At 36.4% G+C, this 13,896-nt stretch overlaps 1 protein-coding gene across 6 annotated transcripts in view; it reads left to right on the top strand.

The window, feature by feature from the left end:
* Window positions 1-13,896, top strand: part of EFR3A (EFR3 homolog A) — an 87,438-nt gene that overhangs the window by 62,361 nt on the left and 11,181 nt on the right. For all 6 annotated transcript variants that reach the window (XM_087745900.1, XM_087745890.1, XM_087745873.1 and 3 more), the window contains 7 exons: window positions 1,915-1,966; window positions 5,059-5,231; window positions 5,676-5,751; window positions 8,440-8,601; window positions 9,843-9,974; window positions 10,490-10,557; window positions 11,749-11,876. In XM_087745900.1, coding sequence (XP_087602026.1) covers window positions 1,915-1,966; window positions 5,059-5,231; window positions 5,676-5,751; window positions 8,440-8,601; window positions 9,843-9,974; window positions 10,490-10,557; window positions 11,749-11,876 — 791 coding nt within the window. The remainder of the gene's footprint in view (window positions 1-1,914; window positions 1,967-5,058; window positions 5,232-5,675; window positions 5,752-8,439; window positions 8,602-9,842; window positions 9,975-10,489; window positions 10,558-11,748; window positions 11,877-13,896) is intronic.

The raw sequence follows: 13,896 nt of genomic DNA, 5'->3' as shown, positions 1-13,896 counted from the left end.
CCATAACTTCTTATACACGTGTTTTGTGTATGAGGGAAATTGAACTATAACTACATTTTTTCAAATAGCTGCATAATTTACAAATGTTTTTTTGTTTTTTCTTCATCCTGTATGAGCTAACTTCAGATTAAGAAATAAACTGCAGAAATTCCAGTGCATTTGTTTTTGTTTAGATTTTTCCTATTTATTTAGAAATAGGAAAAAGCTATAGGTGGGTAGATTCCTGTAATAAACCCATAATTAAAAAGCTGTCATATGCTGAAGTAATATTTCTCCCTGTAACATGAATAATTACGTTTAAAGACTGCTTTTCCTCAGTATGGGGAAAGTCACCGAAAAGTGTGCAGCTATTCTTTCCAGGTATGCATGGATACTTTGTACCACGTTTGTCCGATCCCCAGCTAGCTTAAGTAGGGAGTCATTGTCATTCTCCTGGCTTTTTGGTAGCTTTTCATATAGTGTTGTGTCCCTGCAGTATGGGACGCTATTCCATGGAAGACAGAAATCTCTCTGTGCCAGCCAGTTGCCACTCATTAAGAAGGTATTTGAAATATGGAATCATTTAGAATTCTGTATTTGGATTACCAGTTGTTGAGGGGTTTTTTTGTTTGTTTGTTTTTTAACTATACAATTTTCCTTTATGGGCTTCTTTGTAAACATGGGACTGAGTAGTATGCTAGCATGATGCGCATATGTCGTTCTCAGTAAAGCAGGCTTTCTGACTGCTAATACAGTTTTGCATTTCTTACTTGAAAATTTGGTCTCTGCTACACAAGACATTGGAATGATACTGCTAACTGGATATAGCCAGGATTGTAGCCTCTGAAGATGGAAGTTTCTGCTGTTATGTAGGGGCCAGCTTTTGTGAAGAGGCTTGCTCTTCCTTGCACTATTTGGTGGACAAAAGAGCTTGTACCCCTTTTTACTTTCTTGAAAGAGTGTCTTTGAATGGAGCAATTTATTCCAAGTGCACTTTTATCTTGTAAGATCTTGCAAGAACAGTGCATATATACCAATAGGTATTTAACTTCTTTTAGTACCAGCAGATGGAAAATGAGAACAGATGAAGAACAGGTTAAGTGGTGTTCCGTGAACCTTCCTCTGATCTGAAAACTGAGGGTTCTTTCAGTTTTTCATGCTGATTTTGCAGATAACTTTTTTTCAGTCTCAAAGTTTTGCGGTCTGACTTGAACATGAAGTATCCTGGTTTCTTAAAAGGCTCAATTACATTTTAATTCAGAAGAAATTCTGAGTGCTGATGCTTGTGAAAATTAAGTCAAGCCTGTAGCAGTTGAACATTTCAGATACAAAGAGATTTCTGAGTGAATCCTGAAGATTTAGGTCTGCTTCAGATGTATCACGGAATCACAGAATGGTTAGGGTTGGAAGAGACCGCTGGAGATCATCTAGTCCAACCCCCCTGCTGAAGCAGGTTCACCTAGAGCAGGTTGCACAGGATAGCGTCCACAGAGGTTTTGAATGCCTCCAGAGGAGACTCTATAACCTCTCTGGGCAGCCTGTTCCAGTGCTCTGTCACCCTCAAAGTAAATAATTTTTCCCTCATATTCAGATGGTGCTTCCTGTGTTTCGGTTTGTGCCCGTTGCCCCTTATCCTGTCCCTGGTCATCACTGAAAAGTCTGGCCCAATCCTCCTGACACCCGGCCTTAAATATCATTTACTGGTTTTTGTATGTGCTTTGTTTTTTAAGCCTTTCTATAAATGTCCCTTTCAAAAACATTTAGTTATTGTACCTCATTTGGAGATATTTGCCCCTTATTTGTGGTCATCCAACATCCCTTCCAAGACCGCTGTATTCACTTATCAAAAACACGGTTGTTAGAATGATGTCTGGAGTAGAATAATATTTTGAAGATATGCAAAGAAACTAATTTTCAACTTTTTTCCGATTGTAGAGATTTGGGAACTAGGAGGATTCAAATCATGTTATTGAGATCTTTACTTATGGTAAGCCTTCTGTGTTCAGTATATTATGTTACAATCACACGGTGTTTCACTTTATGTATACATTTATACATGTAAGTACAGTATTACATCTCTGTATTATGAAATTAAACATACCTTCATATTACATAGATCTGTAGCTCTACTGAGTAAAATTGTGGCAGCATTTTCCCAACTTACTTTACAAACGGCTCAAGAAATATTCCTCCATCTCTTAGAGCACTTCAGTGAATAGCAGTTATAATTGGATATGCAGATCCAAAAGAACATCATAGAGTAGGTTGAGTTGACTAGTTCTGCCAGCAATGCTGGCAACATGAAAGTGAAATCACTTTTGTCTCTGACACCAGAAAAGCTGTAATTAGTAGAATGGCTAATATTTTTAAAACTGTAGGAAAGGATGCCTATCTCCAAGCCCTTAGAGCCTCAGGCACCATTGTTCTTTCCTTCCTAGTATTTCCCAAGTTTATTGTAAGGTATAATTAACTTTTTTATCACGAATACATTTTTCAACTGTAAGCCTTCAAAGAGTATTTCTGGAAATACATGCTGATGGTGAGAAGCAGAAGTGGGTAGTAAAGGAGGCTCTTGCCTGTAGAATCCTGGCCTGTTTTGATGCAGAAGCTGAAAACTGTTTAGTGACTGAAGTAGGGGAAACAGCATAAAGAATGATTTCATACTAAAGCAGTAGAATGCCTTCCTGGAAAATGAGTTTCTATCCCTGCTTTGACATGAAATTTGTATGTGATGTTAGCCAAATCAGTTAAACCATTCTTTGCTTGTCAGAGTATGAAATCCTGGATTCTGGCTTGCAGAAGGGGTGAGCATTCACAGTTGCAATTTAAGGATAGAAGACATGTTAGAAAGGGCCTCAGGGGGTCATTTTGCACATTGCCTTCATTAAAGATAGACTCAGCTTTGCCTAAACAGTTCCTGACAATATTCACCTCACCAGTCTGAAAAATTTCCATTGAAATTGGTAAGAATTTTTCTAGTTATTTGGGGTGCTGCATAGCCTGTAAGTATGCTTTAAGGGATTCAAATAGTGCATGTGGAAGGAATTTAACATTTTTGACACTCAATTTTGTTTTGGATTCTCTTTTACAATATGGAAGTAAAATCCCATCATGGCACAAATATGTGAAAGTGAATGTTTTGATGCTTAATGAATTAGTCAGACGTTGATAAATATTGTGGAAAAAATGTGAGAAGGAATTTGTCTTCAGAGCAAAGCTTTTGTTGTGGTATATAAAGTTTAGTCTGCACACATAATAAAGAACTAGAAACTACTGAATCCTACCTGTTCTGTGTACTGAACTGAGCGTTGTACATCATCTATTCTTTACAGAAGAATAATACTTTGTAACATAATTAGTCTGTTGTCGTGCATACACACAGGCAGACAACTTAATGTTGTATAGGCAATTAAAATCTGGCACTTCATTAAAATATGCACTTTTATTTGCAGCCTCGCTTCTTGTAATAATAGTAATTTTCCATTTTCAAAATGATTTATTAGATACCTTCATGTACCCTCGTGCTCCTCTGCCAGCCAGTTTCCTTTCAACCTCTTCAGTTATGCTGTAGGAATAGTGCTTGCTCACATGTTGTGGTTTAACCCCAGCAGGCAGCAAAGCCCCACCCAGTCACTTGCTCACTCCTCCCCAGTAGGACTGGGGAGAGAATCGGAAGGGTACAAGTGAGAAATAGTGGGTTGAGATTAAGACAGATTTTAGTAAGTAAAAAAAGGGAAAAAAGAAAAAAAAAGATAAAAAATAAAGCAAACACAAACAAACAAAACCCCACCCAAACAAACTACTAAAAAAACTCACCCAAAACCCAGTTGCTCACCACCAGCCAACTGATGCCCAGCCAGCCCTCGAGCGACGGCAGCCCTGGCAAACTGCCCCCAGCTTTATATGCTGAGCATGACGTCATATGGTGTGGGATATCCCTTGGGTCAGTTGGGGTCACTTGTCCCAGCTCTGTCCCCTCCCAGCTTCTTGTGCACCCCCAGCCTGCTCGCTGGTGGGGTGGGGTGAGAAGCAGAACAGGCCTTGACTCTGTGTAAGCACTGCTCAGCAATAACCAAAACATCTCTACGTTATCAACACGTTTTGGTCACAAATCCAAAATACAGCACCATATATGCTATTATGAAGAAAATTAGCAATCCCAGCCAAAACCCGTACAACACAATGTGCACGTAAAAGCTGTAATGGTGTGGAATATGCATAATGAATATACAATTATTATGCAAAGTCTTAGGTAAACATATAATGCTTTTATTAATGATTAAATTTTGGATTATTTTGTTCCCCTCATACTCAACAGTGTATGTTTGGCAGTTTCTGAATCCTGTTTTGGTTTTGAGATTGTAATAGCCTGGTAACCTCTGCTTTAAGGGACAGTAACTTTTTAAACATTTCTGACTGCTGTAAATGTTCAGCTGATGAATATTTAAATTGTCAGATTGAAGTTAACTTTTCTTTGTGTGCCTACAGAGCTTGCTTTAAATAAAAGTAATCGAATGAGGCAAGGCAGCAGTAGTATTAGTTTAAAAAAAGAAAAAACACCACCATGGTACCAGACTTCTAAGAAAGTGATGTTTCCTGCTTGCTTTCTTTTTTGCAATAAAGTAGTATCTATAGATGTTTAAGATGTACATATAGGCCCTGATTTCTCTTTTTACCTTCCCATAAGTATACTGAGTACCATATATGAGCAGCTCAGAGCCTGAAATGGAGAAGTCTCTATTGGAATTATTACTATCTTCATTTTATGCCCTGCAACTTTTCATAAGCTGTTTAAAAAAAAAATCATAAATGGTACCTTTATTTTTTTCTTTCAGGTATGTTGACAGAGGAAGGATCTTGAGAAAAAACACTTTAAAACAGGGAGTTCATTTGAACATGAGTATTAAAGTCCTTCCAAATTCTTAGTGAGGTTAGGAATTTTCAAAACTAATACACTACTTCCATTTGACTCTACCTTTCAGATGCCAAAGCAAGCACACTAAAAAGTGAGTGACAGCTGCAAGTAATTCGTACAATGCAATAATGACACACGTTAATTTTACTTCCAACAATGAACAGGTGACTTCAGGATACAAAGCAACAACGATAACTAATGCACTTCCTCCCCCGTTTCTGGACCCGTTATTGTCTCCGTCACTCATGGAAGACTCTGAGCTAAGGCAGCTGGTCTTGGAAATACTGCATAATCTCATTGATCGGCATGACAACAGAGCAAAGCTCAGAGGGATACGGTAGTTCTTTTTGTTTGCTTTGGCCTACTTGAAATTCTAGTTTAGTATCTGAATGATAAGTACTGTTGATTTTTAAATATTTTTTCTAATATGAAATGTTAATATACTATTCTGATAAATGCACAGTGGTCAGTGTCATTTATTGATGGCAAGAGTTTTACAGGTAAGCCTCAGTGCATGATACCTTAAATGACCATTCCAAATATCTGCTAGTTTAACTGTGGAAGACAGAATATGGTATTTTATGTAGAGAAAAAAAATATGTGGTTGTCATAAGTCTGTTTATGGTTCTCCTTCTACAACTGAAATTCGAATGTCATTGTTAAACATGGATATAATTTAAATGGAAATTGCTTCAGGATTTGTTTGAATAGTTCATATATTTCACATCCTCTTCCCTTTCAACTTCTTTTTGCTAAAATGACATTTTTGTTTCCTTTGTAGAATAATACCAGATGTTTCTGATCTAAAGATAAAACGAGACAAAATTTCAAGGCAAGACGTGAGCTTCATGAAAAAGGTAGTAGAATGAAAAAGTTAACTTTTCTATCTAGAAAGAAGATAAAGTAACTGAACTGGTTTCTTTGCTTTTCTTCTACAACTGTGTTTTTGCAACAAGTTGCAAAGATGATTATTGAGTGATTTGAACTCAAATTACAGTGATTTCAATGTTGAGGTGCTCTAGATACTTGAGAGTGGTTCAGTGGAATAAAATTTTCAGTTATGTCTTCAGTGAAAATCCTTGCATGCATGAAATTAGAACAGTGTATATCTAAACCACGATTCTGAAAAGCGCATCTCCTTAAAGGATTGTTCTTATAGGACATCATGCCAGTTGACTTCTGAGCATGTTGGGTTCTAAAGAAAAACAGATTTTTTTTTTTTTTTTTGATGATGCATATGTGGAGTGAAATTACTTCTTTACAATAAACACCTTATTTTCTATGTGGGAAAAATGCATATAGTTATTAGTGTGCTATGTCATTCCTGATTATAGTTTATCTGTGTAGGTATGTTTGTAAACAAAAAATACAAATTACTGACGTCAGCTCAAGCAGGCTTTAGAACATTTATCACTGTTGTCTGCCTGAGAAAATATATTAATTTCTCACAGCTATCCCATACCATTTTGGTTTTGTTTCCTATTAGCTGTGAAGTAAAAAATGTGTGTCTTCAGAGTGCTGACTTAATTTAATATTCTAATTATAGAAATCAGAAGAATTGCAATTTAACTTGTCCAGAGGCAAAAGTACTGCATATATAATAATATGCAAAATAGAGTTTTGTGACTTTCAAGTAACATTGCAAGATAAATGTTCTTGCTTAGTTAGTACAGTTGATGTTACTTGCAGTATATTTACACCTGTTTTGCTTAATGCTGGAATAATGCAAATATAAAGAATACTCCAACGTTGGCAATTATTAGTGATCTATCCTTGTAAAAAAATGAGTTAAATTTTAATTCGTGAATTTAATATTTAGGATTTAAAACAGTTTGGATAAGTTCTATTTACTGATTTTGCTAGATGAAAATTTTAATTGTCAAACTAAACGTTTGAATTGTTAACACTCTCATCTGAAAAAGAGGGCAGGAGAGGAAAAGAAACTTTTACCAGGTCAAGAAAAGATCATACAGTCTTCTAAAAAATGTATTAACCCTGGGCAATGAAGTCCCGTGTGATACTGTTTCAGGTGCATGTCGTAAACTTAATGTTACTCACCTAGTTTAGATATATATGTTGTCAGCCTATTCTTCCTAGATTCCTTGCATTATCAAAGGAGAGGGGTGAAGCACCTCCAGAAGTCCATTAAGACCTGAAATGACCATCTAGGCTTGTTTGATGTTAGATGGGGATCCTAAGGCAATTGTGTATCGTACTTAGGAATTTCAGTACCTAAAATTAGGTGGAATTAAACCAGACATAGACACAAAGCTCTCTTCATCTCAGTCCACCTTCTCAAAGCCAGGAGGTTTATTTCTGTCCTTTCTTTCATCCTTCTTGTATTTTGCAATCTTCTAGAAAGATACTACATGTCGAGAAAATCCACGTAATAATTTATTTTCATATCCAGATGCAATTCTTTCAGTGGGATGAATAATTTCATTACTTTTAGTTTCCAAATATAGTCTTTCAACAGCTAACCTTTACTGTGTTTATTTCATAGCAGCTTCTGTGCTTTGCTAATAACTCTGTATCCCTCTTTTCTAAATAAAACATATATTTGATTTTAGAAGTAATAAGAAGGCTAACAGCATCTTTATTATTTCTTAAGTGAGTATGTCCTGCTTGAAAAACATGTTAAACATGAGTTTTCTTTCTCCTCCTAAAGCTAAACTAGTACTTCCAGAGGTAAAGCATCAGTCCTCAGATCTAGAAAATTAACTATGTCAGCTGATACAGACCTGTACCCTCTACAAATTAAGAATGCTGCGGTGGTACTGAGTCATGTATTGCACACAAAACCTGCTCCTTAACCTGACTTTCTGAATTTTCTTTTTTTTTGTGTTGAAATAATAGTTTTGTTACAAAGATTAGGTTAAGGACAGCATTACAAGGAAAGTAAAGTCACTTTTGAAGTTGAGGGTCTTTCATTAGGTAACCTATGTTCTTCACTAGAGCTAGAGCCTCCATATGCTCAGTGGTAAAAGAGCCCTACTCATCTTCTGAATCACTGAAAAAAAGAACTTTTTCTCGGTTTGCTCTTAAAGGGGACTTGCTTGATGAACAAGTTTGATGTTCTCACAAGGATAATCCTTGAAGCTTCTCAGTTACTTGGATGTTCTTGAGAGTGTTTCAAGATCCACTTTTTTCCTTGTCATAAATGGGCAATTTTTTTTCTGAATATTTCAATAGGAAATGAATGCCAATGTCTGACACACAGTGCAGTATTCATGTGAAATTCTCTGTATCATCTTGCCCATCCGTACACTTCTACATAAAATAAAATAGTACTGTATTTATAAAGAACCTACTGTTATGGTATTACACTAGTGGTCTTCTTTATTAATCGTGTACTTGTTTGTTTATATGTGTGTATACATGTATTTATCCCTTTTTATTTTTTTAATGCTCTATCCAAAATGATCTAACATCAAAGTTGACTCTGCTTGGAGCAGGGAGTTGGACTAGAGGACCTTTAAGTATCCTTTCTAACCTAAATTATTCTGTGATTTTAATACTCCTTTTCCCTTTTTTGTCTTTTATAGCATGGTCAGCAGTTGTACAGACACATCTACTTAGGCTGTAAAGAAGAAGACAACGTCCAAAAAAACTTTGAACTGCTGTTTACATCTCTAGCTCTTATCACAATTGAGCTTGCCAATGAAGAAGTGGTTATTGACCTCATTCGATTAGCTATTGCTTTGCAGGTATGAGTCTGAATCAGTGTTGGGTTCATTGATTGACAATTTGTATTGGTAATTGGAGATGTGGGTAACTTTTTTTTTGTTTGCATATTGATCTTCAAATTGGAAATCACATCATTCAGTCCTAATTTGATCCATCCATTAAGGAAGTGCACTTTGTACATAACGCTTATTAATAGGGAAACTTCAACTAATCAGATTTGTTACAAACTTTTACAACACGTTCTCTTCAGGAAATATAGCAGATGTGGAAATCTGTTGAAACTTTCCCTGGAATCAATGATATATTCATTAGCAGATTGACAAGGTATTCTTACAGTCTTGCATCAATGTTCCGTATAAAATACATGGAATGTCGTCACCTTGGAAAAAAGCTTTTGATTAATTGATTGGTTGGAAATATTTGTCAAACCAGGCTATTTAATCTTACCTTAGAGTAAAACTCTATTAGTGTGTTGACAGGCTTTATTCCTTAACATTTCCTTTACAAGATGAAACATTATTTCATGCCTACAGTCTTCAGTGAAACTGTGTAACTTAGTAGGTTTATCTGTGTTGAAATTAAAGCATTCAAAAAAAACAGTGCTAGCATGTGCCACAGAAATTTGATGAAATTGTGTCCTGTGTTCCCAGTTCACCCTCTGTCATAGGCCTTATTCCCTAATGTGCAGCTGCATTAGGAAACCTCTGAAACACAGAGCGCATCCTTAGTTTTAAAATATGTCACCGAACCAAATCCTTACTTGATGAAAATGACATTAGGAGTTTTGCTAGAGCAAAAATAATACAATCTGAATAAACATAGAAATGCTAATAAGCATTAAATAGTTCCCTTTATGGTACTGTATCTGTGACTTACAAGAGAGATTTTTATTATTAAACTACTGTTTCTAATTTTCCTGAAAAAAGTTATGATCAGCAGGTGGTCCTTATGGGAATCTTAAGGACAAGAGACTAACAGTCATTAACCTGTACTCTCTTTTTGAGAAACAGAAGTTTGAGTGGAGTAGATTTATGTCTCTTCTTAGGGGTTGAGTCCTTCAAGCTCTCTAACTTCAGATCAATACATGCCTAATTCAAGAGTGAGCTAGAAGACTAGAATTTTAAGGTGAGAGGTTCTAAATGCCAAGTAATACTTAGGTAGTCATCACATGTCCACTAGTGTTACTAATAATAAATTTGACTTCCATATATTTGGGACAGCCTGTCCTTTTGAGGGTGTAATGCTCTCCTTTATATTTCAGGACATTGCCATCATCAATGAGGATAATCTACCAATGTTTAATCGTTGTGGTGTCATGGCATTGGTTGCAGCGTATCTAAACTTTCTGAGTCAGATGATTGCAGTTCCTGCCTTTTGTCAGCATGTCAGCAAGGTAACACATAATTAAGTAATTTAAGTCATTTAGAACAGTACACATTCTACTGTAAAATGGGTAAATAACTTCTGTCAAGTAATTGCTTGTGTTGTTGATCTCCTGTATTTGTGTCCACCAACATTGCTCTTTGGTATCCGATGGCATTACTTGCTGATTCTTAAAACTATGCACAGAATATTCTTCTCTCAAGGTATAGCATTTTTATTTTGTTTATGGTACCATATATAATGGGCTAAATCCGCATCTGGTGTAAGACTTTACAGCCTCACTGGCTTTGATAAAACAGTACTGACATGCACAAGACCATGTGAACCAGATTTTTAGTCTAAAGGGCGAGTGCCACAATCCCTTTCTCTGGTTAAAAGAAATTGTAAAGGCCTCATTTGTGCTGAGGTAGATGTTAGTGAAGGGTTGGTAATCTGCTACAGTAGAACCTCTTTAAGCAATTTAGTCATTGGAGAAAATACCTATGGAACTACTCCGTTGGTACTATTTGTCTTGGGTTTTTTCAGGTCATCGAAACTAGAAGTCTGGAAGCATCTTATTTTCTACCAGAAACAATTTTCAAAGACAAATGCAAGTAAGTAGATACAGAATGCGAATTAATGAACAGTGAAGTACCTATTTTACTACTAAAACTTGCACACATTAAAATATGTTGCATATGTGAAAAATAATTTAGAGGTTTAATAGTGTACAGGATAGGCAGAAGAAAACAAAGCATTTAAAAGCATATCAAAATCTGTTTTTCAGACTTATTGTAGTCAGAAGCACTTATATCTGCACAATATGATGCTTGGTTTAAGTGCTAACACAGCAAAATGCATTTTCACTGAATCACAGAATGGGTGAGGTTGGAAGGGACCTCTGGAGCTCATCTGGTCCAGCCCCTCTGCTCAAGCTGGGTCACCTAGAGCAGGCTGTCCAGGACCACATCCAGGTGGCTTTGGAATATCTCCAAGGATGCAGACTCCATAACCTCCCTGGGCAATCTGTGCCAGTGCTTGGTCACCCTCACAGTGAAAAAAGTTTTCCCTGATGTTCGAACAGGATCTCCTGTGTTTCAGTTTGTGCCCATTGCTTCTGGTGCTGTCACTGGGCACCATTGAAAAGAGCCTGGCTCTATTGTCTTTCCATCCTTTGTCCCTTAAGGTAGTTGTACACATTGAGAAGATCCACTTTCTTTTCTCCATGTTGAACCGTCCCAGCTCTCTCAGTCTTTCTTCATTGGAGAGATGCCCCAGTCCCTTAATCACCTTTGTGTTCTTTGTTGGACTCTCTACAGTAAGTCCATGTGTCTCCTGTCCTGGGGAGCCCAGCACTTGACACAGCACTCCAGGTGTGGCCTTACCAGTGCTGAGCAGGGGGGAAGGATCACCTCCCTTGATCTGCTGGCAATACTCCTCCTAATGCAGCCCAGGATACGCTTAGCTTTTTTTGTCACAAGGGCAAATTGCTAGCAAATAACAAATACTATTACTCTGCAGTGTTTTCCATTTAACACAGACTATATTCTCTCAAGACGTAGCAGAATAGGTGAGGAACATAATTTAGATAACCAAGAAGTGTTAGGGTAACTTAAAATATTGCAGAGGTATTCAATGGACTAATTTTGGAGTGTATATTCATTCCTAAATAACTGAGCAAGTTTTATTTGTGTCAAATCATTACCATTGACCCTTTTTGATTGCTTGCAGACATTATAAAAGTATTTTACTTAATGAACAAATCTCTGTTGGTAGATAATAACTTCAAATATATATTTTGACAGTCTTCCAAAATCCTTAGAGAAGCATGAAAAAAATTTATTTTTCCTGACAAACAAGATTGCAGAATCATTAGGAGGCAGTGGATACAGTGTGGAAAGATTGTCAGTTCCTTATGTACCCCAGGTAACAGGTAAGTGGTGATTAGTGGCAAAACTGCTAAGTATCAGTTATTAAGAATGCTTGCTTAATGTGTTGTGTGCCAATGAAATGTAGTGTGATTACTTGGCAACAAAACTTAGTCAAAGTATAATTTTGTTTTCTCAAGATGTTTTTTTCTCTCATTAGCTACTGTATTATTGCTAAGAAGTTTCAACCTTGTGTCCTTTTAAGATTTCCTTTTTTTTTTTTAAATTCAGGAGGTGGGGCAGAAAGTTTTTGAACCCACTTCGACCCTTTTTACTGAAGTCTTTGCTTTCAGAAGAATACCTAAGAAGATAGTAGTGATTAGTAATGCTTTTCTGTATTCACTTGAGTTAGCAGGTGAGGAAGGATTATACAAGTCAGCATACTTTATCCTTTTTCTGTAAACACTGGATGGAACCTATTCCATCCTTTTGCCATGTGGCCTTGTGCTGACTTGAGTTATTGGCCTTAGTCAAATTCGCAATGAGCAGATATTAATTTCATCAAGTGTGTTATGTTTTCCTCCGTTAGATACCTATGCTAGTTTGGTGTCAAGTAACACAATGAAAATAAAGTATTCCTGAGGAAGATTGGTGAGAGTTTGTGCTACCCAGGATGCTTGAATAGTGTGTGAATGACGAGCTAGTATGTGACATTGTGTCTTTTCGCCTTCTAATGTATTTTTAACAGCCAATTGAGCAACTTACTGAAAAAAAAATTGTTCAAAGAATTTGTTTTATTTACCATGTCTGTTTTGTGACTACGTAACTGGTTGCTGTTGTAATAGACTATGGGACATCCCAGTCTGAAGCATGACCTTTTTGTGAAATAAAAGTACCTAGCAGGAAAATGTGATTCCTGTTTTGTAGCTCATGCATAGAAAGAAACATAGTACATACGGACAAATGAATGCCGGATCCGTCACACTTGCAGTACGATTTAGAGACATTGCTGCCTGCTCTTGAATAGGCTTTTTTGGATAGCTGCTGTGGGAGGGAATGCGTTCTCCAGAACAGATGTGGTTTTGTCCCAAGTGGTAGCAGGCAAACTAGTGATATATTCTGAGACACAGCTGCAACGTCTGTGTTGTCTCCTGCTGGTTGTCTTCTTCTAAAAAGGAAAATGTTGCTATACTTGACAGCTTATTTTTTCTGGCATCCAAAAAAACAGTTAACATTATATTTTAATATTGGCAGAAGAGGTAGGTAGCAAGTAAGGAAATGTTATGTTTTCAAATTTTTACTGTCTTTGAGTGAATGAGAATGGAATGAGAAAGATAACCTGGTTTGAAATCTGTGTTAAGCCTCTTACAGAAATTGAGATGTGTTTGTACCCTAATGACCTTGCTAGGGTTTTCTTGGATACTTTGATAAAAATGCATTCCTACACAGGAAGATATGTAATTTCTGACATCAAGGTTAAGTGAGTTTAGCTGCAAGTATGTGATTAACTGCTTCTTCAGGTGATGAGAAATGGCTATATTTAATGCTAAATCTTAGTGTATGCGAATCAGATGGAGGGGTTTTTTGGTGATCCTTTTGTAAAGAGCAGTACCAAAACTGGTTCCATGTCTGTTATCGTGTCTAATTAGGATCATTAATCCCTGATCCTGTGGAATATTGAACTTCCAAGATTTTCATTTAACTAAATCAGGACCAAAGTGAATATTTTGGAACTCTGAAACTTTTCATTTTGTACTTCAATGAAATGTTTCATTTCTAGTATTATATTATAATGCTTGAATATAGTGTGTCAAAATATATCATTAATTTTGGTAAAAGATGGATCCATTTTTTATATATTCCTGTGAAAGTTATGGTTGAACCCAAAAAGCCAGTAAAGATTTTATCCTAATTCTTTCTAGTAATTCTGAATATCAATGATATAATGCTTAATAATGACTTATAGACATAAAATCATCATCCTGTCTTTGTTTCAGGTTTTGGTACTTCTTATCAGTTTGAAAGACATTCATATTTACGATTTCTTGTACCTTGTTCTCTTCCTTATTTGGGGGAGGGGGGACG

This window comes from Nipponia nippon, unplaced genomic scaffold (assembly GCF_047370975.1).
Source record: "Nipponia nippon isolate SJK-2023a ecotype South Korea unplaced genomic scaffold, ASM4737097v1 scaffold_1, whole genome shotgun sequence".
NCBI classification, from domain to species: Eukaryota; Metazoa; Chordata; class Aves; order Pelecaniformes; family Threskiornithidae; genus Nipponia; species Nipponia nippon.
The sequence above is the reverse complement of the archived record's forward strand: the minus strand, read 5'-3'. Positions and strand labels throughout refer to the sequence as shown.